The 22,839-nt window shown below is 50.6% G+C and overlaps 2 protein-coding genes across 3 annotated transcripts; both read right to left on the minus strand.

Annotated features, from left to right (window-relative positions):
• Positions 1–15,837: 15,837 nt before the first annotated feature.
• On the minus strand, positions 15,838–17,164 carry S100a6 (S100 calcium binding protein A6). Its single transcript, XM_004667182.2, has 3 exons — positions 17,059–17,164; positions 16,352–16,508; positions 15,838–16,061 (listed from the first exon to the last, which is right to left on the minus strand). The coding sequence occupies exons 2-3, from the start codon at positions 16,487–16,489 to the stop codon at positions 15,930–15,932; spliced, it is 270 nt and encodes an 89-aa protein (XP_004667239.1). The 5' UTR covers positions 16,490–16,508; positions 17,059–17,164; the 3' UTR covers positions 15,838–15,929.
• Positions 17,165–18,979: 1,815 nt separating this feature from the next.
• Positions 18,980–21,953, minus strand: S100a5 (S100 calcium binding protein A5). 2 transcript variants are annotated; one of them, XM_004667184.2, is made up of 2 exons: positions 21,816–21,953; positions 18,980–19,150 (listed from the first exon to the last, which is right to left on the minus strand). In XM_004667184.2, exons 1-2 carry the CDS (start codon positions 21,951–21,953, stop codon positions 19,010–19,012), a joined length of 279 nt encoding a protein of 92 aa, XP_004667241.1. In that variant the 3' UTR covers positions 18,980–19,009. The 2 variants fall into 2 exon arrangements, with proteins under 2 accessions (XP_004667241.1, XP_004667240.1); XM_004667183.2 differs by having other exon boundaries at positions 18,980–19,153.
• Positions 21,954–22,839: the final 886 nt, after the last annotated feature.

Raw genomic sequence — 22,839 nt, forward strand, 5'->3', positions numbered from 1 at the left:
GCCGCCATGAGTTCAAGGCCAACCTGAGACTCCATATGTGAATTCCAAGTCAGCCCGAGCTAGAGCAAGACCCTACCTCAAAATAATAATAATAATAATAATATGTTAACTAATCCAGAAAAGTTTATAATAAAGAGCGTCCCTCTCCTCAGTGCAACCATATTGTCTCTCAGTCCACAAACACCATCACCTAACAGTGTGACGTATGCAGCCACTCCTTAATGCACTGGCTTGAACGTGACTGGTGTGTCCTTAAGATGAGACATGGAGATTTAACTCTAGCTCGTCCTTTCCTAACTGCCCCCACCTCCCTCCTAGGTCTTGATGTTACAATGTTCTTACTTATCTTCCCTCCAACTACCTCTGAACCACAAACCTAAGCCCTCCCTGGTATTCCAGCTCCCGTTCTTTCCTCCTACTAGTACCAGTGCCCCCCCTTCCCTCAACTCTCCCCCTCCCAATCTTTCTCCTCTCATCTAAAACTTTGCTTGTACACCTCCAGATAAAGCATTACGCACAAGCACATGTCTGGAACCATAATTACATCTCCAGGCTTTATTTATGGGTTTATCTTGAAGAATCAGAACGCAGTGTTCACATAATGGCATAATTACAAGATGTCAGCGCAACTACTGTTTACTACAGAGCTGGAAATCACACGATGACGCTTCTTTGTCTGCTGGCTCCCCGGCTGAGCCTCTGGGCTCTTTCAGGAAAATGCTCTGAGCATCAAAGTAAGGAAGTATTTTTGTTGTTGTTTTGTTTCGTTTCATTTTTGGGGTTGACTGAATGTGCTGTCCCAAGCCCAGTTTCACGTGTCACAACCTGATCCCCAATGTCGTGGGATGTGCCGATGAATTGTTTTGTGGGGAGGACAATTAAGTCGTGAAGGCAGAGAATGGATAAGTGTCCTTCTAAAAGAAACTTCGAAGAACCCCACTATGGGACTGGAGAAATGGCTTAGAGGTTAAGACACTGGCCTGCAAAGCCAACGTATCCCAGTTCGACTCTCCAGGACCCACGTAAGCCAGATGCACCAGGGGGTGCATGCATCTGGAGTTCCTTTGCAGTGGATGGAGGCCCTGGAATGCCCATTCTCTCTCTCTCTCTCCCTCCCTCTTTCTCTAAAAATAAATTATATATATATATGTTCTTCCTGCTCTGGTTATTTTATATCCTTAGGAATGAAGGATAAGGTCAACTTAGGTCTCCGGCCCAAATCAAGTCACATGCCTACCCTCTTCAACAGTCACTGTGGCCAGGGTGGGCATCATCCCCTAAGAGCTGGATTTAGGGTGCACCGTGACCCTTCATTTGCATAGAACTGGTATTTACTGAAAAGTACCAGGGGGCTCCATTTCCTTGGAACATTCCTGAAAATGTCAACCTGGTCTCAACCTTGCTGAAAGGCCTGCAGTTACCTGGCCGGGTTCCAAAAGTGCCCGAAGAAGCCAGGCCGCCCGCGACATCGCCTCCGCCACCCACGGAGGCGGCGCCACGCTGCACTCTCTGCCCTTGGCTTCCTGTGTGGCAGGGCCAAGAGGGACTGAGCAGTGAGCCCGTGGCACCAGGGGACAGGGCTCTTGCACCAGCCAGGTCTGCGGTCGCACGTCCACGCTAAGGCCGGTGAGAACAAGACACGGCCACAGCACATGGGCACGGGAGGGCAAGATGCCCCCGGAAGGAGCAACATGGCATCAGACCGGGGAGGAGGTAGTCCTTGGGCCCATATAGGTGAAAATGAATGCAAGAATGGCGGCAAGGACTTAAACACCTTTACTTTTCTGTAGAAGAGTGTGTTCTGCAGATATTTGTTGTTGGTGTTTGTTTGTTTTGCATTTTCTATTTTTTGTTTTTCAAGGTAGGGTCTCACTCTAGCTCAGGCTGACCCGGAATTCACTCTGTGGTTCCCCAGGCTGGTCTCGAACTCACGGCGATCCTCCTACCTCTGCCTCCCGAGGGCTGAGATCAAAGGCCTGCGCCACCACGCCTCGCTGCCAGCGTAACTTTTTAAGCGATGCTTCAGCTTTTATTCCAGTGTGGAAGACACACCGGGAGGGAAAAGCCTTCCTCAGCCCTTTTCTCCTGAGAGGCTGTGCCTTACTGTGCCCGATGACTTCACCCCTGGCACGGGGCTCCTCTTCCAGTCCCTGTTGTTCAAATACCAGGCCCTCAGTTCTCAGGGTAATAAATGCCTCGGCAATCACAGCGCTCTTTCCTGGCAAGACCACACTGAAATGCAGAGAATGGCATGGTCAGCAGGGGGCGCCAAAGGACTGGTTTGAAAGGGCCTCAGGCTGCCAGAGGCTAGGGCTGCCCCGGGACAGGACAAAGAATAAAGAGGGCTTTTTTATTCTTTTTTATTTTTATTTTTATTTTTTTAATTTTTCGAAGTAAGGTCTCACTCTAGCTCAGGCTGACCTGGAATGCACTCTGTAGTCTCAGGCTGGCCTCAAACTCACAGCTATCCTCTTGCCTCTGCCTCCCCAGTGCTGGGATCAAAGGCGGGCACCACCCTGCCTGGCTCTATTTTTATTTTGTTGACAGTTTTATGCATGTGTAAAATGTATGTTAAGCCAGGAGTAGTGATACATGTCTTTAATCCCAGTGCTCAAGAGGCTGAGGTAAGAGGATTACTGTGAGTTCGAGGCCAGCCTGAGCCTGAGATAGAGTGACCTTACTTCAGAAAAAAAAAAAAAAAAAAATTCAAAACCAGAGCCAGGTGTGGTGGTGCACGCCTTTAATTCCAGCACTGGGGAGGTAGAGGTAGGAGGATCATGGTGAGTTCGAGGCCACCCTTAGACTGCAGAGTGCATTCCAGGTCAGCCTGGGCTAAAGTGAGACCCTACCTTGGAAGATCAAAAAATAAATTAATAATAATAATAATAATAATTCAAAATAAAACGTATTTTGATCATATTCACCCCCTATTACTTTCTCCTGTCCCCCTCCTGCTCCCACTGAGCCACGCCCCTTCTTCCCAACTAGTTCCCCTCCCTCTTTCTCTTTTCTTGTCTTTCTTTCCTTTTTTTGTGACCCGCTGAGTTTCATTGAAGTGCCTTTCACTAAAGTGGCGCAGGGGGCGGGATGCACATCAGAGCCCGGGCAGCTCGCCAGTGCTCCGCCACTGCAGAAAATGTCTCCCCCATCCCAGCCATGGCTAATAGCTCCTGGGGGAGGGGTCAGGGCCCCCCATTAGCCCCTTCCCCATCCCTGATGGAACGCTGCCTGGCCCAGTCTTGGTGCGGGTAGAGTTCACAGGTGCAGTGGTCATGCCGCGTCCAGAAGACGCCCTTCTACAGCGTTCCTTCCCGCTCTCCACCTCTTACGCTCTTTCCACCCGGTCTGTCTTCCACAATGTTCCCTGAGAGGGTGATATTCATGGTTGAACACTCTGCTGTCACAAATTTTTAAGATTTTTATTTTTTTTTATTAGCGACGCAGAGAGAGGGAGAATGGACATGCCAGGGACTCTATTCACTGAAAACGATCACCAGACGCATGTGCATCTGGCTTACGGGGTCCTGGAGAATCAAACCTGGGTCTTTAGGCTTTGCAGGCAACTGCCTTAACCGCTAAGCCATCTCTCCAGCCCAGCTGTCACTTATTTTCAACAGTTTGGACAGTTTTGAGTCTCTACTAGGCGCTGCAAAAAGAAGTTTCTCTGACCATAGACAAGAGAGCATCACTAATCTATGGGAACAGGAAGGCAGTTTGATAAGCATAGCATGTCCATTTAGCAAAACAACAGTAGTAACTTGTCTTAAGAAAGCGTTTTTTAACATATTTTTATTTATTTATTATTAGAGAGTGAGACTGGGCACACCAGGGCCTCTAGCCACTGCAAGCGACCTCTAGATGCATGTGCCACCATGTGCATCTGGCTTACATGGGTTCTGGGAAATCAAACCTGGGTCTTTAGGCTTTGCAGGCAAGCACCTTAACCACTAAGCCATCTCTCCAGCCCACATTTTTCACTCTACATTTTTGGGGTAAAGGGTGTGAACTGATGTTTCCAGACAGCCACATGTATTTCAAAGATTCTATGAGGCTGAGCTGGGCATAGTGGTGCATTTTATATGCCTTGATTTATAAGTATACAGATATATATAGCATACAATATATGAATTATATATATGCACCATATTAAAATGTTATTTATATACTATAAATAATTATATATACTATTTATATGCCATATAGATATATATATAGCTTATTTGCAAGCAGAGGAAGAGAGACACAGATAGACAGGCAGACAGTAGGCATACCAGGGCGCAGTGCCACTGAAAAATGAATTCCAGATGCACTTGCCACTTTGTGCATCCGACTTCCTGTGGATACTGGAGAGTAGAACTCAGATTGCTAGGCCTTGCAGGCAAATGCCTTAACTGCTGAGCCATCTTCCCAGCCCTTATGAGTATCCTTTGCTTTGTAATTATAAAAACTTCATAAACTCCTCACATAAACTGTCTCCTCACTGAGGCTTGTTACTTGGGGGAGACCCGGATCATGTTGGGGGGGCCATGGTCACTGACACTTGCCTCTGAATAAACTCACTCCTTTCTGTCACGCCCGCCTCGCCAGCAAGGAGGACGCCACAATCAGGATTCTTCTGAACACACTTTATTGGAGACTGCCAAACTGCTAGATGCTAAGACGCGAAGACCCAGAACCACAAAAGGCAACTGTTTATATAGGGTTTTAGGCTGCTTACCCATAAATGATTGGTCAACTGCGGATATGTGGCCACCAGTGATTGGTTACTTTCTGGATGCCTCATTAGCATCGGCCCACGACGGGTTGGAGCATGCGCACTGTGCTTGATTTACAACAGCTGTGACCAATAAGAGGCCAGAAACCGGCGCCAACTTGTAATAGCGTCTGCACGGCTCCTAACACCTTTCGAGGTGAGCAGTGCTTTGTGTTGACGGGGCCCGGGGGAGACACACAGAAGAGGTTTTCCTTTTTTCTTTTTCTTTTTCTTTTTCTTTTTCTTTTATTGTTTGTTTGTTTTTCGAAGTAGGGTCTCACTCTAATACTGTGTTTGTTTGTTGACATACTGTGTTGACATATTTGTGTTTGTTAACATATGTGCCACAAACAGTCTATAATTTGGAGCAGCACACAGAAACTCTCTGAAATAAACAAAAGCAAGGGGTGGGGCTGGAGAGATGGCTCAGCAGTTAAGGCGCTTGCCTACAATGCCTAACGACCCAGGGTTTGATTCCCCAGTACCCACATAAAGCTAGATGCACAAAGTGTCACATGTATCTGGAGTTCATTTGCAGCAGCGAAAGGCCCTGGCAACACATTCTCTCTCTCTCTCTCTCTCCCCTTCTCTCTCTCCCTTACCTTCTCTCTTCTCTCTATCTCTCTCACTGCTTGCAAATAAAAAAATAAATAAATAAACCTAGGACTGGAAAGATGGCTTAGCGGTTAAGGCACTTGCCTGCATAGCCTAAGGACTTATGTTCCACTCTCCAAATCCCACGTAAGCCAAGACACACAATGACACAAGTGTGCAAGGTCACATATGTGCACAAGGGGGCACATGTGTCTGGAGTTCGATTGCAGTGGCCGGAGGACCTGGTGAGCCAATTCTCTCTCACTCACTCTTGTATTAAAAAAGCAGTCTGTTGGACTTGCCCCCCAAAAAGGAAGCTGAAAATAAACCCTCAAAAAAAAAAAGCACAGGCCAATGGCAAACACTGAACATCAGCAGGAAGAAGCTGGTGTCAAGGTTAGAATTTGCAGGAAGATCTGACAAGGAAACTGGACTGCTTGTCTTTTGGGTGGAGAAAGCGCTGAGCGGTGAAAGGTCACTTTCTCAGGGCTCCCTCCCGACATCTCCCCTCACCTGAGACCAAGAGGGGGAACAAGGGACTTCTCCCTTAGCTGAATACTTGAACATTTTTGTCTTCTATTTGAAGTCTTACGGTGTTTCTAACTGTTCCCAAAACATATTAAGTATGTACTTTGAATATTTTTAATGCTATAAATTCAAAAAAACATTTACATAGAATACAAATATTTACCTCACATTTTGCCCCTGTGAGAAATACCAAACTACAGGCATCGACCTTTTGCTCCCATCGAACAACCAGCAAGAATGAACCTTCCCAGGCTCAGCCGGTTCTTCCCTTCTGCAACTTCAAGCTGCGGTTAACACAGGATGTCTGCAGGGAGGATGGGGGACTGAAAAAAGAGGGAAGGACGGGGGCGTCTGTGTGAGGGACTTGGGGTGAGCAGGGCTGGAAGGCTTGTCAGGGGGTCACGAGTCGTCATTTGGGGGAGGTGCTGGGCCGCAAGGCAAGGGGGGACACGTGACGGACCCAGCCAGCGTAGAGCTCCACCTTTGGTCAGTCTTCACTCTGTGGGCACTCGAGGTCCAGCTTGTGCAAATCCTCCTGCCAGGGGAACTTGCCACTCTGCCCAGTGAATGCCTGGCCAGCGACAGCCGTCACCCCGACACAGCCAGACATACACGCAGAAGGACGGCTTCCCATAGTGTCCCTGGTACAGCTGGACAGAAAAGGGCACCCCTGGACACCCGGAGGAGTGGTGGGGAAGTTGAACATGTGGTGGGAGGCAGGTTTTCAGTGATGGTCCAACTGTGAAAAGCAGAATGCTGGCGGAATGCTCACTCTGAGCATGAGCCAGAGTTAAGGGAAGATGAGATGGAAACCCAACTAGACATCCGCTTTATGACACAAGATTCTTGACGGGGAGGCAGGACTCTGAGGCATAGTGGAGCCCTGTCCGTGGGCTGAGCCCAAGCGCATCACAGCATATAAGAGTATAACCGAGTGTACAAGGCAATATACTCCTTAGTCATTTTGTCTCCCATACAGAGTGATACTCATATTATGATGGACTACTCTGAACTTATTAAGCAGAGTTTACTTATTTATTTATTTATGAGAAAGAGAGAGGCAGATAGAGAAAGAGAGAGAGAGACACAGAATGGATGCATCAGGGCCTCCAGCTGCTGCAAACAGACTCCAATTGCATATGCCGCTTTGCACATCTGGCTGACATGGGTCCTGGGGAATTGAACCTAGCCCCTAGATTTTTTGTTTGTTTGTTTGAAGTAAACTCTGCTTAAGGGCTGGAGAGATGGCTTAGCAGATAAGGCGCTTGTCTGAGAAGTCTAAGGACCCAGGTTTGGCTCTCCAGATCCCACATAAGCCAGGCACACAGAGGTGAGGCAGTTGCAAGGTCGCCCACTGGATGGAACAAGTGTCTGGAGTTGGAGTGCGGTGGCTAGCAGCCCTGGCACGCCCGTCTCTCTGTCTCTCTTCTATCTCTCTGTCTCTCTTCTATCTCTCTCTGCATGTAAATAAATAAAAGTAAAAGTAAAAATAGGGGCTGGAAGTCAGGTGTGGAGGCACACGCCTTTAATCCCAGCACTCGGGAGGCAGAGGTAGGAGGATCACCGAGAGTTCAAGGCCACCCTGAGAGTGCATAGTGAATTCCAGGTCAGCCTGGACCAGAGTGAGACCCTGCCTGGAAAAAAAAAAAAAAAAACAGCAACAACAAAAAGGGGGGGGTGCTGGAGAGATGGCTTAGCAGTAAAGGCGCTTGCCTGCAAAGCCTAAGGACCCATGTTTGATCTCTCTCTATCCCACATAAGCCACACTCACAAAGGTGACACAAGCACAAGGTCGCACATGCCCACTAAAGTGGCACAAGCGTCCGCAGTTCAGTTGCAGTGGCTGAGGCCCTGGCACACCCACTCTGCCTCTGTCTCACCCTCGTGCTCTCTAAAACTGAAAATAAAAACGAAAGAACTCAGGAAGTCCCTTACGATGGAAATGAAGCAACCTCCCTGTCGAGCCCCCGTCACTCTGACACGCCGACCTGCTGCTCTGCCCTTGGGCTGGTCTAGGTCACGTCAGGCTAAGGCACCCCGGGGCCCTGGCACTCCCTCGGCAGGCCAAAAGCCATGGCTGTCCTACCACAGGGAAGCGGTGGCTGCCCGGCTCCCAGCTGCCCACGGCCCTGCGCGCGCAGGGCTCTAATACGGAAAGGTAGCTCAGCCTTGCTGTCTTTTTCACCTGCTCTTAATGCTACCTAATAGGTATTTATAACGTTAATTATCATTTTTGCCATACTAACAGTACTTATTATGATTTACTATATTACTGTACTAAGGACTATAAATACATTATTGCCTTTCTTTCTTCCAATTTATCTAACAGGAAGCTATGTGTCTCTAGATTTAAAGATGTCCTAACTGAGGCAGCTTGGCATAGTGCGTGCAAAAAAAATTATCTTTTTTTGTTTGTTTGTTTGTTTGGTTTTTCGAGGTAGGGTCTCACTCTAGCCCAGGCTGACCTAGAATTCGCTATGTAGTCTCAGGGTGGCCTTGAACTCACAGCAATCCTCCTACCTGTGCCTCCCAAGTGCTGGGATTAAAGGCATGCGCCACTAGGCCCGGCTTCAAAAATAGTCATTTCTTAAATTGAGTTGTTTGGGAGCTGGAGAGATGCTCAGTGGTTAAAGTCACCTGCTTGCAAAGCTTGCCAGCCTGGGTTTGATTGTTCAGCCACCTACATAAAGCAGACGCACAAAGTGGTGCATGTGTCTGGAGTTCATTTGCAATGGCAAAAATCCTCATTCTTTCTCTCTCTCTCTCTCTCTCTTTACTTATGTCTGTCTCAATTTTTTCAAAAAATTAATTAAATGGGATTGGAGAAATGGCTTAGTGGTTAAGCACTTGCCTGTGAAGCCTAAGGATCCAGGCTCGGTTCCTCAGGACCCATGTAAGCCAGATGCACAAGGTGGCACATGCATCTGGAGTTCGGTTGCAGTGGCTGGAGGCCCTGGCACACCCATTCGCTCTCTTTCTGCCTTTTTCTCTGTCTGTCTGTCACTCTCAAATAAATAAATAAAAATAAACAACAAAAGAAAATAAGGAGATAATTTCATGCCAATTAAAAAAACTTAATTGAATGGCTTTGTGTTCCAAGTCATATCTTTGTTGTTGTTTTGAGGCAAGCCCAACAGACTGCCTTTTTTTTTTTTAATGAGAGAGTGAGGAAAAGAGATTGGCATGTCAGAACCTCCAGCCACTGCAATTGAACTCTAGATGAGTGTGCCCTCTTGTGTGAATGTGCAACCTTGTACGCTTGCATCATTGTGTGTCTGGATTACATGGGACCTGGATAATTGAACCTGAGTCCTTAGGCTTCACAGGCAGACACCTTAACCACTAAGCCATCCCTCCAGCCCATGTTGTTTGTTTTTTCAGAGTAGAGTCTCACTCTAGCCCAGACTGACCTGGAACTTACTCTGTAGTCCCAAGCGGGCCTTGAACTCATGGAGATCCTCCTACCTCTGCCTCCTGAGGACTGGGATCAAAGGTGTGCACCACACAAAGCTGCAGGTCATATCTTAAGTGTAGTCTATAAGCCGTTTGCATATGCTTGCTACTTAATTAAAACATTTAAGAGGGGCTGGACAGATGGCTTAGTGGTTAAAGCGTTTGCCTGCAAAGCCAAAGGATCCCGGTTTGATTCCCCAGGACCCACGTTAGCCAGATGCACAAGGGGGCGCATGCCTCTGGAGTTCCTTTGCAGTAGCTGGAGGCCCTGGCATGACCATTCTCTCTCTCTCTCTGTCTTCCTCTTTCTTTCTCTCAAATAAATAAATAAGTCAAATATATTTTAAAAAAAGAAAGAATGAAGGAGAAAGGAAGAAAAAAGAAAGGAAGAAAAAAAGGAAGGAAGGAAGGAATGAAAGAAGAAAGGAAGGAAGGGAGGGAAAAGAGTAGCAGCTAGATTACCTGGTACAAGTCACCTAGGCAGGGGAAGGAAGGGGAGTCCCCTCAACACCACAAAGAGGGCCCACAGAATGGCTCCAACTACACAGCCTTCAGGTGGCTCCTCCTGGGTCATCCTCAGGCCAGGGGGCTGCTGGGAAGTCCCCAGTTCGGGCTGAACTTCCAGACCAATGCTCAGCAACCAACCTCAAAGCTGTGGGGGCAGCTGACCACCCCCACTCCCATCCTTTGACCAGTGTGCCCACAAAAACCCAGTGTCGGGCTCGGAAGCGCATGCGCTCTTTCTCACCACACAATAAAGACTCGCAGAGGAGAGAGGGGAGATCCACTACAGCAAGCAGATTTCATTCAGACCGAAGTGAAAACAAAAGCTCCCTGAGGGGGGGAGGAGCCCTGGGCAGGATGCCCCCAGATCAATCTTTCTCTCTCTCTCTCTGTCCTTCTCACCCCCCATTTATAACTAGGGTCATGGGCCAGCCTATGTCGCCCGTGTCTCTATAAGGTCTTGCCTGTCCACCATTCTTAGTTAATAGTCCCTCTGTCCAGGAGCCTGGAAGTGGTTGGATTCCTCCCCACCCCGCCCGCCCCCACTCAGGCCCCGTGTACAAAAGCACTCGATCAACCAGTGGCCTTGGCTGTGGGCTGTGGGCCTGACGAGCATCTCACAGAAGCGTCAGCTCACTGCACCCTTGGCTGCAGGGTGTTAGTGAGCGACATCATCTTCTCTGGGGGGGAAGGGTGCTTCTAGGACCAAGACTGGATAAGGTCACTGTGATCTCCCCAGGGCTCAAATTCTCCTAACTCCCCCTCTCAAACAGAAGGTCACCAGACTGTTGGGGACACCAGATGACAATCACGGCTCTGGCTCTGGCTGTTTCTGGCTCAAAAGTCAAGGGCGGGGGTGGGGAGCTTTGTGGGAAGGGTTCCATTTGAAGAACTTTTTGCATCTTGATTGCATTTAAAAAAAAAAACATTTTTTTTGCACGACTTTAATCCCAGCAGAGGTAGGAGGATCACCATGAGCTGGAGGTCACCCTGAGACTACATGGTGAATTCCAAGTCAGCCTAAACTAGAATGAGACCCTACCTCAAGAAACCAAATATATATATATATATTTATATATATATATTTATATATTATAAATATATTTATATATTTATATATATATATATGCACACACATGGGCATGGTGATGCACTCCTTTAATCCCAGCACTCAGGAGACAAAGGTAGGGGGATCACAGAGAGTTCAAGGCCACCCTGAGACTACGTAGTGAATACCAGGTCAGCCTGGGGCTAGAGAGAAACCCTACCTTGAAAAAACAAAAAATATATATATATATTCATTCATTTATTTATTTATTTAAGAGAGAGAGAGAGAGAGAGAGAGGCAGATAGAGAAAGAGAAAATGGGTACTCCAGGGTGTCTGGCTGCTGCAAAGGAACAAACAGACACATCTGCCACCTCATGCATCTGGCTTATGTGGGTCCTGGGGAATCAAACCTGGGTCCTTTGGTTTTCCAGGTAAGTGCCTTCACCACTAAGCCATCTCTCCAGCCCCCTTGATTACTTCTAAATGAGAGGAAACAAATCTGACTGTGAGACTGTCTTTTGTACTTTAAGGAGCTTGCACTCACTTTAATTTGTTGCAGTATAATTTATACTACTATGAGCAAGAAAAAGGGATAGAACAGAGAACCAAGCCTCAGTCTTAGCAGGACGAGCTTGTAACTTCAGCCTTGAACATAACAACATCTGTTTCCTTGGGGGAACCAGAGGAGGTGGCAGAATCATTGGTCCCTTGTAATTTGTAGACCAGTCAAGCTATGGACTAGAGAAAGGACAGACGCCTTCTTTAGGCTTTCAGGATCAAAGACATCTCTATTCCTATTTGGGGACTTGTGCCCTGCACTGCGGGCCTGGCATCTCTGTTGAAGGAAGGGGACAACAGACAGTTCTGTAGATCCCCTGCCTTCCTAGTCACTATCAGACGGGGGGGGGGTGGCTGGGGGGAGCAGTGATCGGATAGCCTGGCTTCCTCATGGCCTGACACTTCGCTACCCTCCCTGAATGAGAATTACACCTGTGCTTGCAACCTTGGGACACACCAAGGTGACAGGGTTTTGCCTATGTCTAACCGGAAACCATTTTTTAAAATATTTATTATTTATTTAGTTGAGAGAGAGACAGAATGGGCACACAAGAACCTCAGCCACTGCAAACAAACTCCAGACACATGCACCACCTAGTGCATCTGGCTTATGTGGGTCCTGGAGAGTCAAACCTGGATTCTTTGGCTTTGCAGGCAAACGCCTTAACAGCTAATCCATCTCTCCAGCCCTTAAAAAATATATAGATAGGTAGATACAGATATTTTTAAGTTTACTGAAACCATTTGTATTTAGCTCCTAGGAAGAAAGTGAATCTAGCCTGTCTTGGCCTTCATGGTTTTGGATTTATATGCATATTTAAAGTGCCATCATTGTTTGGATTTTTTGTATACCATTCTATAAAATAAATTGCAATTTAGCAACCAGCTTTTAAAATTCTTTTCTAGTTTAAATTTACAGAGAACCATCAACAAAAACTTTGTTTTTTATTAGAACCCATAAAATCCAGTGTAAATACAGCTAATCTCCTCTTCCCTCTCACCCCCTAAAACTGTTTAAACTATGAGCTGGAGAGATGGCTCAGTAGTTAATGGTGCGTGCTCGCAAAGCCAAATGGCTCAGGGTTCAATTCCCCAGTTCCCATGTAAAGCCAGTTGCAGAAAGTGATACACATGTCTGGAGTTTGCAGGGGCAGGAGGCCCTGGTGTGCCCCTTCTGCACCCCCTCTCCTGCTCTCCCACAAAAAAATTTTTGAGGGGGACTGGAGAAATGGCTCAGCAGTTAAGACCCTTGCCTACAGAGCTTAATGGCCAGGGTTTGATTCCCCAGGACCCACATGAAGCCAGATGCACAAAGTGGTGTATGCATCTGGAGTTCATTTGCAGTGGCTAGAGGTCCTGGCATGCCCATTCTCTCCCTCTGTCTCTCTCTCTCTTTCTCCTTGCAAATAAATAAATAAGTAAACTTTCTGAGGGCTGCAGAGATGGCTTAGCGATTGAGGTGCTTGCCTGCAAAGCCAAAGGACCCAGGTTTAACTTCCCAGGGTCCACGTAAGCCAAATGCACAAAGTGGCAAATGCATCTGGAGTTTGTTTGCAGAAGCTGGAGGACCTAGAGTGCCCATTCTCTCTCTCTGCCTCCCTCCCTCCCTCCCTCTCATAAATAAATAAATACATAATTTAAACTAAGTAAAAAACCTTTTAATATTGCCAGGCAAGGTGGCGCAAGCCTTTAATCCCAGTGCTCAGGAGGCAGAAGTAGGAGGGTCTCTGTGAGTTCTGGGCTAGAGGGAGACCCTACCTCAAAAAACAAAAAAAAAGTTTGAACTATATCCCCAACGCAAGCAAGAGATTTGCTACTGGGTTGTTTGTTGTTGTTGTTTGCTTTATTCTTTTAATCTGTGTTCCTGTCCCAGCAGAAGTTAAGGGACACGCCTATGTATTTACCAGGTGTATAACCATGTATCTTCTGTCCTTCTCACCCCCTTGCCTGCCCACACAATGAGCACCCTGGAAATACCGGGCTGCAGCCACACCTCTGCCCACTGCGGAGAAGGGAGCACCTCCCTCCCTTCTCCAAAGGCAGGCCTGCCTAGTGCAAAGGTCTTCCAGCCCCTGGAAAGGGAAGACAGGCAAACACTCCATCCTGCTCTGCCCTTCTATTAAATGTGTCCCGGATGAAGTTGATTGCTGGGAGCCGAAAACCCTCCCACCCTGGCATGCCCTGGCTGACTAAGACACATCCCTGTCTTCATAAGAACTTCCAGACCCCAGGCGCCAGGCCTTTGCAGCTTCCCCAGCTCCATCCCTGCTTCCCCGCTCTGCTCTCTGCCCACAAGGGGGAGCTCCGCGTGCGCCCCGAAATGTCAGCAAAGGGTGTATAGGCAAGGACGGGGAGGTGCACTTTCCCAGAGGGACCTCCAGCCCTGGGACCTCCCTGACCAGTGGGGGAGTCGTGCTGACAGGGGTCGTCCAGAAAAGGAAAGGGCTCCAAGCAGGTGAGGAGAGATGAGGTCATCTTTGCCCGGGGCCTAGCTAGGAAGCTGCCCAGCTCGGGAAGGTAGGCTACAGGGGCCGGATGTCAGCAAATGCCTGGTCTCCCTGAAACCCAGACACCCCCGGGCTTTCCCCAACCCCTCCTCCTGTAAACGTGGATGCACACAAAGGACAGGAATTCATTAGTCATCTGGATGGGGGCTGAGGGCTCTGCTCGGCCCAGTGGAACAACCCGATGATTCATCCTGCTGAAACTGTAGGGACAAGCCAGGTCAATATTGACAGAAAGCTTGAAGCTGTATTTGGCCCGCACCTTGTCCTGCTTGTAAACACTTAGTGACTCACAGGGTCATAGAGATGCCAGCACCTCAGACCACAACCAACTACAGGGAACCCCAGAGCTGGGTACGGTGGCTCACGCCTTTAATCCCAGTTCTAAGGAGGCTGAGGTAGGAGGTACAAAGCCAGTCCTGGGCTACAGGGAGGTTCTGGTTTATTATAGGCTAGAATGAGACCTGAGACCCAGCTTCAAAAAAACAGGAAGGGGCTGGAGAGATGGCTTAGCAGTTAAGGTATTTGCCTGCAAAGCCAAAGGACTCAGGCTCAATTCTCTAGGCCCCACATAAGCCAGATGCACAAGGGGCACATGCATCTAGAGTTCGTTTGCAGTAGCTGGAGGCCCTGGCATGCCCATTCTCTCTCTCTGCCTTTTTTTTTTTCTCTCTCTCTCCCTCCCTTTCTCTCTCTCTCTCTCTCCTTGCAAATAAACAAATAAAATTTTAAAAGAAAAAAGGGAGGGGAGACTCCAAACCAAAAAGGGTCAGACCTTTTTTGTTTGCTTGGTTTTTTCGAGTTAGGGTCTCACTCTAGCTCAGGCTGACCTGGAATTCACTATGTAGTCTCAGGGTGGCCTCGAACTCACGGCGAGCCTCCTACCTCTGCCTTCCTAGTACTGGGATTAAAGATGTATGCCACCACGCCCAGTGGGGTGAGACTTTTAAAAGTGTGCCCCGCCACCTCCAACTAAGACATGGGCAGCTACAATTATGCCATGTCCTTGTGGTCCCAAGCACCTCAGATGTGCTCTCTGCCCCCACCCCAACACACACACACAGTGGTGAAAAAGTAGTTTCCTCCATGTCCACTTCCCCTCTCACCACACCCGAAGCAAAGCATGTGTCTTCAGAGAGCCTGAGAACACTCTCTCTGCCCCTCTCCTATGAGGCCCCAAACCCTGGCAGCACAGCACAGGACCATTTCCTCCTCCGGGTAACTTTTTATGTGTTTTGTTTGTTTGTTTCTCAAGGTAGGGTCTCACTCTGTCCCAGGCTGACCTAGAATTCACTCTGTAGTCTCAGGGTGGCCTCGAACTCAAGGCGATCCTCCTACCTCTGCCTCCGGAATGCTGGGGTTAAAGGCGTGCGCCACCACGCCCGGCTCCAGGTAACTTTTTAAATGTGCGTGAAGACTGCCTGTGAACCAGCAGCCCTTGTCTACGTGGGTCAGTGAGTCAGTGAGGTTCTCGGCAGCGGCTAGGAAGCAGGCTCCTCCCCGCCCTTTCTCTCTCTCTGTCTCTCTTGCTCGGTCTTTCTGTCTGATGGTCTGGTGCAGCACCAGACCAAGAAGGAATTCCAAAATCATCGGAAAGCCAGGACCCAGGGGCTGGGGAGGTGTCTCAGCAGGTAAAGAGCTTTCCAAGCTAGCGTGAGTATCTGAGTTGGGATCCCCAGACCCGCACAAAAGCCCCTGTCACCCCAATGGGCTCACGGTGAGAAGAATGGAGAGACTCATGGGCCACCAGGGCTGAAGGAGACACCCTGCCTCAGAGGGGGGATGTAAGGCGAGGACTGACACCCCAAGTTGTTTTCTGAGCTGCTTGTGTGCACGCGTGTGTGCACGCGCGTGCGCGCGCACACACACACACAACACAGAGAGAGAGAGTGCATTTGACCAAAAAAAAATTTTTTTTATTATACAGCTACCCACCACTGGATGTGACTGAGACAAGTCCCCAATGGGCATCTCTGCCTTCCCGTTTTATTTGAGAGCTTCATTGTAGATCAAAGTCAAGGCTCCCAGGAAGGTGACGTACTCCTGGAAGTTCACTTCCTGGTCCTTATTCCTGTCCAGATCCTCCATCAGGCGTGTGATTTCAGCATCCTGCAGCTTCTGGTGTGTTAGAATGGGGAGTCCACACTCAGTGGCGACAAGCACCCCAAATTAACGTTTGGTTCCCCATCCCTGCGAAAGCCCTCTCTTCATACAAGTCGCCAGAGATTCCCACCTTAGACTCGCCTTGGTTGACTCCTCAGCCTCAGTTCCTCCCTCAGGGTGAAAGGGCAGCAGGCTGGGGTGCACCCCGAATTCCCCTGAGGGAATGGCTCCCCAGCCAGCTCAGGCCGGAGTGAAAAACAGCCCAGCGGAGGGGGGTGGGGAGGGGCGGGGCAGGGGCTACTCACAGAGCCGATGGTGAGCTCCTTTTGAACTAGCTCCTTCAGCTCCTTCTTGCTCAGGGTGTTCTTGTCGCCCTCCTTGCCAGAGTACTTGTGGAAGATGGCCACCAGGAGAGTGATGGCCTGGTCCAGGGGGCACGCCATGTCTGAGACGGGCCAGGAGCTGGTTGACAGAGGGGGAGGCTCAGCGCCGTGGGCAGCGAGGACTTCTCACCACACGCCCTGGTGGCTCTGTCCACACCTGCCCAGTGCCCTGCGGCTGCTGCCCGGACCCACCCGGCCTTAGGCTGCACCAGAGCGTACAGGGAGAAAGTGGCAGGCCCCGGGACCAGTGCCTGAGCCAAAAGGTGGCTCAAGGGGAAACAAAAAAAAAAAAAGCAGACCCAGGTGGAGCTCTGAGCAGTCTGAGCCCTGTTCTCCGACACTCGCAGGAGAGATGGGGGCAGATGACCACGCCAGGAAGGGGACAGCGGAAGGGGGCACCTACAGCCTGTTTGCGAGCCCCGGTCACACCCAGGACACACCCGCCCGCACCCCGGCAGAGCCGACGCAGGGAGCCACCTTTACGGGATGCCTTAGCCCCAGGCTTGCCGGGCACAGCTCTGCCAACCCTGCCCTTAACCTCCGGCCCTGGTGCTGAATGCCATCCCACCGTGGAGCCCCTGGCAGCCGGGCTGGGCCCCAGGACCTAAGAGGGACCCGCGAGAGCTCACCTCGCAGCCAGCCAGCGGGAGGGGGCGGTCCGGCGAGGACGGGCAGTGTCGCAGGCCTGCTGACCGCTGGCCCTTATAGCGGGACGAGGAAGCGGCGGGGAGCGGCGATGCCCGCCCACGCCCCTCCCGGAGCCCCACCCCGCGCCCGGCTCGCTGCACACACACGCACACACACGCACACACACTCACACACGCACACACACGCACACACGCCCCGGAGCCTTCCCCAGCCTCCCACGCCCCCCTCCCCGCCCCCCGGCCGGGACGGGGTAGGAGAGCCTAGTGGGGCGTGACAAGGATCTCAGCGGAGGCCAGCGGGCGCCGGACGCGTCCAGTTCGCCCTCATTTCCATGGCTCGGCTCGTCCTCTTCCGGGCACAGGAGCGTGGGCCCGGCCACCTGGCCGGCCTGTCGGGGCACGCATGGGTCTCGGGGCACCGGCTCTCCACGTGCGGGGGAGGGGGACTCTCACCTGAGCCCGGGACTCTCACCTGAGCAGGGGACTCTCACCTGAGCCGGGGACTCTCACCTGAGCCCGGGACTCTCACCTGAGCAGGGGACTCTCACCTGAGCCCGGGACTCATCTAAAGGCTGGGACATGGCTCAGCGCTGAGTGCTTGCCTGGGGTGCGGCAAGGCCAAGGGTTCAAGCCCCAGTTGAGTGTGGAGGGTCAGGGGTTCCAAGCTGATGGGGTCTACATAAGACCCTGACTCGCTAATAATAGTAGTAGTAGTAGTGCCGATTTTAATCCCAGCACTCTGAGAGGCAGAGGTGGGAGGGTCACCGTGAGTTCGAGGCCACCGTGAGACTACATAGTGAATTCCAGGTCAGCCTGGGCTAGAGAAAGACTCTACCTCGAAAAACCAAGAACAGAAAAAGAAAAACAAAAGTCATCATCATCTAGAAGGATCTACAGTATCATCTCCGACCAACAATGAACTTCTAACATCGCCAACACTCCCCCCACCCCCGGGGCGCCCGGAATTGCACCCCCGGAGCCGCTCATGCATCACCGCGCCTGAGCCCAGCCCTGCGAGCATCGTTGGCTATTCGCCTTCCTTAAGAGAATACTCTTGCACATCCTTTCTTGAAGCAAAAATAAATCAATAAATAAAATCCCTGAGAAAGGGCCGTGGAGGGGGAGGGGCACGGACGCTGGCCCTGCCGTCAGGAAGGATAGGGGACCCCTGTGTGCCCGGCAGGGCGCCGCCTGGGCGCACGCAGCCCCAGCGCTCTGTCCCCCCACTGCCCCTCGCTTTCGCGGCGCCTTTGCAATCTCGGGGAGGCTGCAAAAGCCTTAGCAACTTCCGCATTTTTTCATGAAGAAGCTCGGGCCAAGCCCTCCATGAAGGACCGTGGGTGGGGTGGGAGCCCCGGAGCCTGAACGCAGAGGCTCGGGCGGTTATCCTGTCCCTGGTCCCCTCGCTGGCCCTCTCACCCAGGCCCCACAGGAGGATGGAGACCCCTGGAGATCCTGCCCTCCCTTCTCCATCGCCCGCAGCTGCAGGTCTTCCTGGAGTACAGAAGGTGTCCTGAGGCTGGGTGCTTCGGAACATCTGCCTACTTCTCCCCTAGCCCTGTCAAAGGGGGCAAGTGCGGGGACCTGACGGCGGCGCTCGCCTTTAATCCCAGCACTCTGGAGGCAGAGGGAGGAGGATCGAGGCCACCCTGAGACTGCATAGTGAATTCCAGGTCAGCCTGGGCTTACAGCAAAATCCTACCTTGGAAAAAGGAAAACAAAAAAACAAAAATTAAGGGCGGGGGATGGGTGGGAGACAGGGAAAGACATCTTTAAAAAGAACACCTCAACAACTGGAATGGAAAAAAAAAATCTTTATTTTTTTTTCTGCTGGCAAGATCCATCTGAGAGGAATAGAAGAAGGATGTGGGCCCTTAAGGGGGGCGGGTCTCTTAGAGGAGTTACAGCCAGGCAGAGGGAGAGGGAAGCGTGGTCACTTGCTGTCCTCCAAGAAGAAGTCATTGTAGGCCATGCACAGCGTAGTCAGGAACACCGAGTACTCCTTGAAGTCGATCTCCCGGTCGCTGTTTTTGTCCAGGCTCTTCATCAGGTCATCAAGGCTACTCTCCTTCATCTTCTGTGAGGGGCGGGAGAAAGGACTAGCAGCCCAGAGCCCCAAGAGCAGGTGACCCTCAGGCTCCGGCCTCCGCCCACACCTAGCACAGGGCCAATAGCTGACTACTAACTCCAAGTAAATTCAACAGGAAGGCCAGCCTAGTCTCCCTCCCTATACATTGCCCCAGACCCCCACAAAGTAATAATTTGGAGCCAGGCGTGGTGGACACTCCTTTAATCCCAGAACTAGGGAGATGGACTAGGAGGGATTGTCCTGAGTTTGAAGCCACCCTGAGACTACATAGTAAATTTCAGGTCAGCCTGGGCTAAAGCGAGACCCTACTTTGAAAAATAAAAAGAAAGAAAGAAAGAAAGAAAGAAAGAAAGAAAGAAAGAAAGAAAGAAAGAAAGAAAATGATAATCTGTATTTTATATTGTCACCTGCTAAAAATAGTTAGAGAACTGGCTATGTGGCACTGAGCACATCCAAGTCTGTCCCCATTTTAAGTTCCAGTTAGAAAAAGATCCAGACTATACAGCTCTTCATAAAATAAGTACACAGAGCCAGGCGTGGTGGTGCACGCCTTTAATCCCAGCATTCGGGAGGCAGAAGTAGGAGGATCCTCATGAGTTCGAGGCCACCCTGAGACTACATAGTGAATTCCAAGACAGCCTGGGCTAGAGCGAGACCCTACCTAGAAAGAAAAAAAAAAAGATAGGTACACGGAAGCTGAGAAGTCATCTAGTGCCTCCTCTTAGAAGAGAGTAGGGTAGAGCCACAGACTGGTGCCCGGTTATCCTGTCTCTGGTCCCCTGACCCTCTCGCCCAAGCCCCACAGGAGGATGGAGACCAAACCCTTGAGATGGAGCAAGAAGAAACTGCAGACGGGCAGACTCCGCGCTTCCTTCTCCATCACCCTCAGCCCCAGGCCTTCCTGGATATGGGATGTTGGGACACCTGGCAATGGAAACTGCCTCTCTGTACCACAGTCTTGGTCCCTAGACTAGGCTCCTTCCCTGGGCATCCGTCCCCTTCTAATTAGTCCCAGATGGGCCACTGGCCCCATCCTCATTAGCTCCAGGATAGCAACAGCCTGGTGGGAAAGCCACAGAGCAGGCGTGGAGACACTGGGACACAGTCAGGGGGTGGGGGGAGCTTTCTCCCTGGGGTCCTACCAGGATTCGGGATGAAATGAAAGAGCTACCTCTGCCATCTGGCCCAGGCTTCATTGTCAGGGGAAAAAATGAGGCCTGGGGAGATAGCTTAGCAGGTAAGGCCCTTGCCTACAAAGCCTAAGGAGTCATGATGTTGGACTCTCCAGATCCCAGATAAGCCAGACGCACAAAGTGACACAAGTGTGCAAGGTCACACGTGTGCACAACAAGGTCACACGTGTGCACAACAGGCACAAACGTCTGCAGTTCAGCTGCAGTGGCTGGAGGTCCTGGTGCACCAATCCTCTTTCTCTCTCTCTCTCTCTCTCTCTCTCTCACTCTCGCTCACATGAAAAAGAAAAAAAAAAGACCAGTCCATTAGACATGCCTCCAAAAAAAAAAAAAAAAAAAATTAAAGGAAAAAATTAGCTGGTACAGAGAGCTGGCCTGGAATTCAAGTGCAATCTCTCATTGGACAAATGTTTGCACCTCAGTCTTTTGAACTGTAAAAACAAAGCCGTCTCCACCTCTCTATCACTCGCCTCCTTCCCACCATCTCCAGCTCATCCAAAGCACTTCTGCCTCCTTCCTACCCTGGTTCACAAATTAACCTTTTAGTTCACTTGTTAATACCATCGTAGGACACCAGCTGTGGTGGGCACACAGAGGAGAATCAGAGAGGCTCCCCAGTGTTAAGTTGTACACAGTTGGGTTGGACCTGGACACCCCACATCCCCTTCGGCCCCCAAGACCCCTAGCACAGGCTCTGCCACCATTATCAAAGATTCCTTCATCTTGCCGGGCGTGGTGGCGCACGCCTTTAATCCCAGCACTCGGGTGGCAGAGGTAGGAGGATCGCCGTGAGTTCGAGGCCACCCTGAGACTACATAGTGAATTCCAGGTCAGCCTGAGCCAGAGTGAGACCCTACCTCGAAAAACAACAACAACAAAAAAAAAGATTCCTTCATCTCATTTTACAGCTCCTCCCCCACCACAGGCAGCACTCTATCCTCCCGCACCTTCTCCTTTCCAGTGAGACCCTGATTCATCCATCCCGCAGCACAGAGGTCTAGAGTTCTGTGGGCCAGAGATGCCCACCCCCACCTCCGTCTTTGGACTTCACCGTTGTGGCCCCTGACTGAGACCCCAGTGCTCTGCAGATGTATGGTACTTCCCGGCAGGGACCCCTCAGGCTGTAGGCAGAAGATGAAGGGATGCCAGCTGTAAGGATGGCTTAGTGGTTAAGGCATTTGCCTGCAAAGCCAAAGGACCCAAAGGATTCGATTGATTCCCCAGGACCCACGTTAGCCACATGCACAGGGGGGCACATGTGTCTGGAGTTCGCCTGCAGTGGCTGAAGGTCCTGATGCACCCATTCTCTCTCTCCCTTTTTCTATGTCAAAGAAAGAAGGAAAGAGGAAGGAAGGAAGGAAGGAAGGAAGGAAGGAAGGAAGGAAGGAAGGAAGGAAGGAAGGAAGGAGGGAAGGAAGGAAAGGAGGGAGAGAAGATGAAGGGATGGGAGAACTTACCTCTGCAAGAGTCAGCTCCGTCTGGATCAACTCCTTCAGTTCCTTCCTACTCAGGGTCAGCTTGCTACCCTCTCTCCCTGAGTATTTGTGGAAGGTGGTGACCATGGTGGTCAAAGCCTTCTCAAGAGGAGTCTCCATCACACTGCACTCTGGGTAGGGAGAGAGACAGCTGAAGAGCCGGACCCTCCACTCCCGGCACCATCCCGCTAGTTAACTCCCAAAGCCCTCCCCTCAAGTCACCAAGGACAGGAGCCCACGATGAGACCAAAGTCCACCAACAAGAGGACCCTGTATATCCAGGCAGGTTACAATGAGAGTCAAAGAAAACTCTGGAGCAACCCACCCAACCTACCCTTCGAGATGGTAGGCTTCCCTGCTCAGAAGATGTTGACAAAGGGGCTTAGGGACAGAGAGAAGACAGAATGGCTTCCCCAAAAGGAAGACGGTGGGAGACATAAAGAGTTAAGATTTTCTCTTTTCCCCCCGTGAAGTTTGGGTGCTGGCTTCCCAGAGGCAGTTCCTACCCAGTCACCCTTCTTTCCCCAGTCCCTGAGTCACCTGAAATCAAGGGGTGTTTCATCAAAGTATGGGGGAGGACAAAGAGGCAATCCAGGGGTCACAAGGGCTGGGGCTGGACGGGAAGATAGGGTCTCCTCAAGAAGCAAGACAGAGGTGGATACACTTGCCCAGCTGGCCTCCAGGTGGGAGCCAACAGAGCTGCACCCCAGACTGGCTAGGAGGCAGGCAGGAGAGGAAGATTCCCACACACCACCAGGATTTTGGGGAGCCCTGACTCTGGAGATGGGTTTGAATGAGAGACTTAGTTCAGCCAGCCAGCTGCCCTATTGAGAGAAGAGGCAGAGTCATAGGACTCAGACTTTAAAATAAATAAAAATAGAACTGGAGAGATGGCTTAGCAGTTAAGGGACTTGCCTATGAAGCCTAAGGACCCAGGTTTGATACAGCCGGACCCACATAAGCCAGATGCACATGGTGACACATGCATCTGGAGTTCATTTGCAGT

Source organism: Jaculus jaculus, chromosome 19, assembly GCF_020740685.1.
Source record: "Jaculus jaculus isolate mJacJac1 chromosome 19, mJacJac1.mat.Y.cur, whole genome shotgun sequence".
Classification (NCBI taxonomy): Eukaryota; Metazoa; Chordata; class Mammalia; order Rodentia; family Dipodidae; genus Jaculus; species Jaculus jaculus.

Bases quoted from the DNA above. Each gene is read 5' to 3' on its own strand.
- S100a6 (XM_004667182.2), bottom strand. From the start codon at position 16,489: ATGGCGTGCCCCCTGGACCAGGCCATCACTCTCCTGGTGGCCATCTTC. The intron at 16,062-16,351 runs GTGAGTAGCCCC...CTAACACACCAG, and splicing joins AGGAGCTCACCATCGGCTCT to AAGCTGCAGGATGCTGAAAT.
- S100a5 (XM_004667183.2), bottom strand. From the start codon at position 21,953: ATGGAGACTCCTCTTGAGAAGGCTTTGACCACCATGGTCACCACCTTC. The intron at 19,154-21,815 runs GTAAGTTCTCCC...CGCCCCTCACAG, and splicing joins CGGAGCTGACTCTTGCAGAG to AAGATGAAGGAGAGTAGCCT.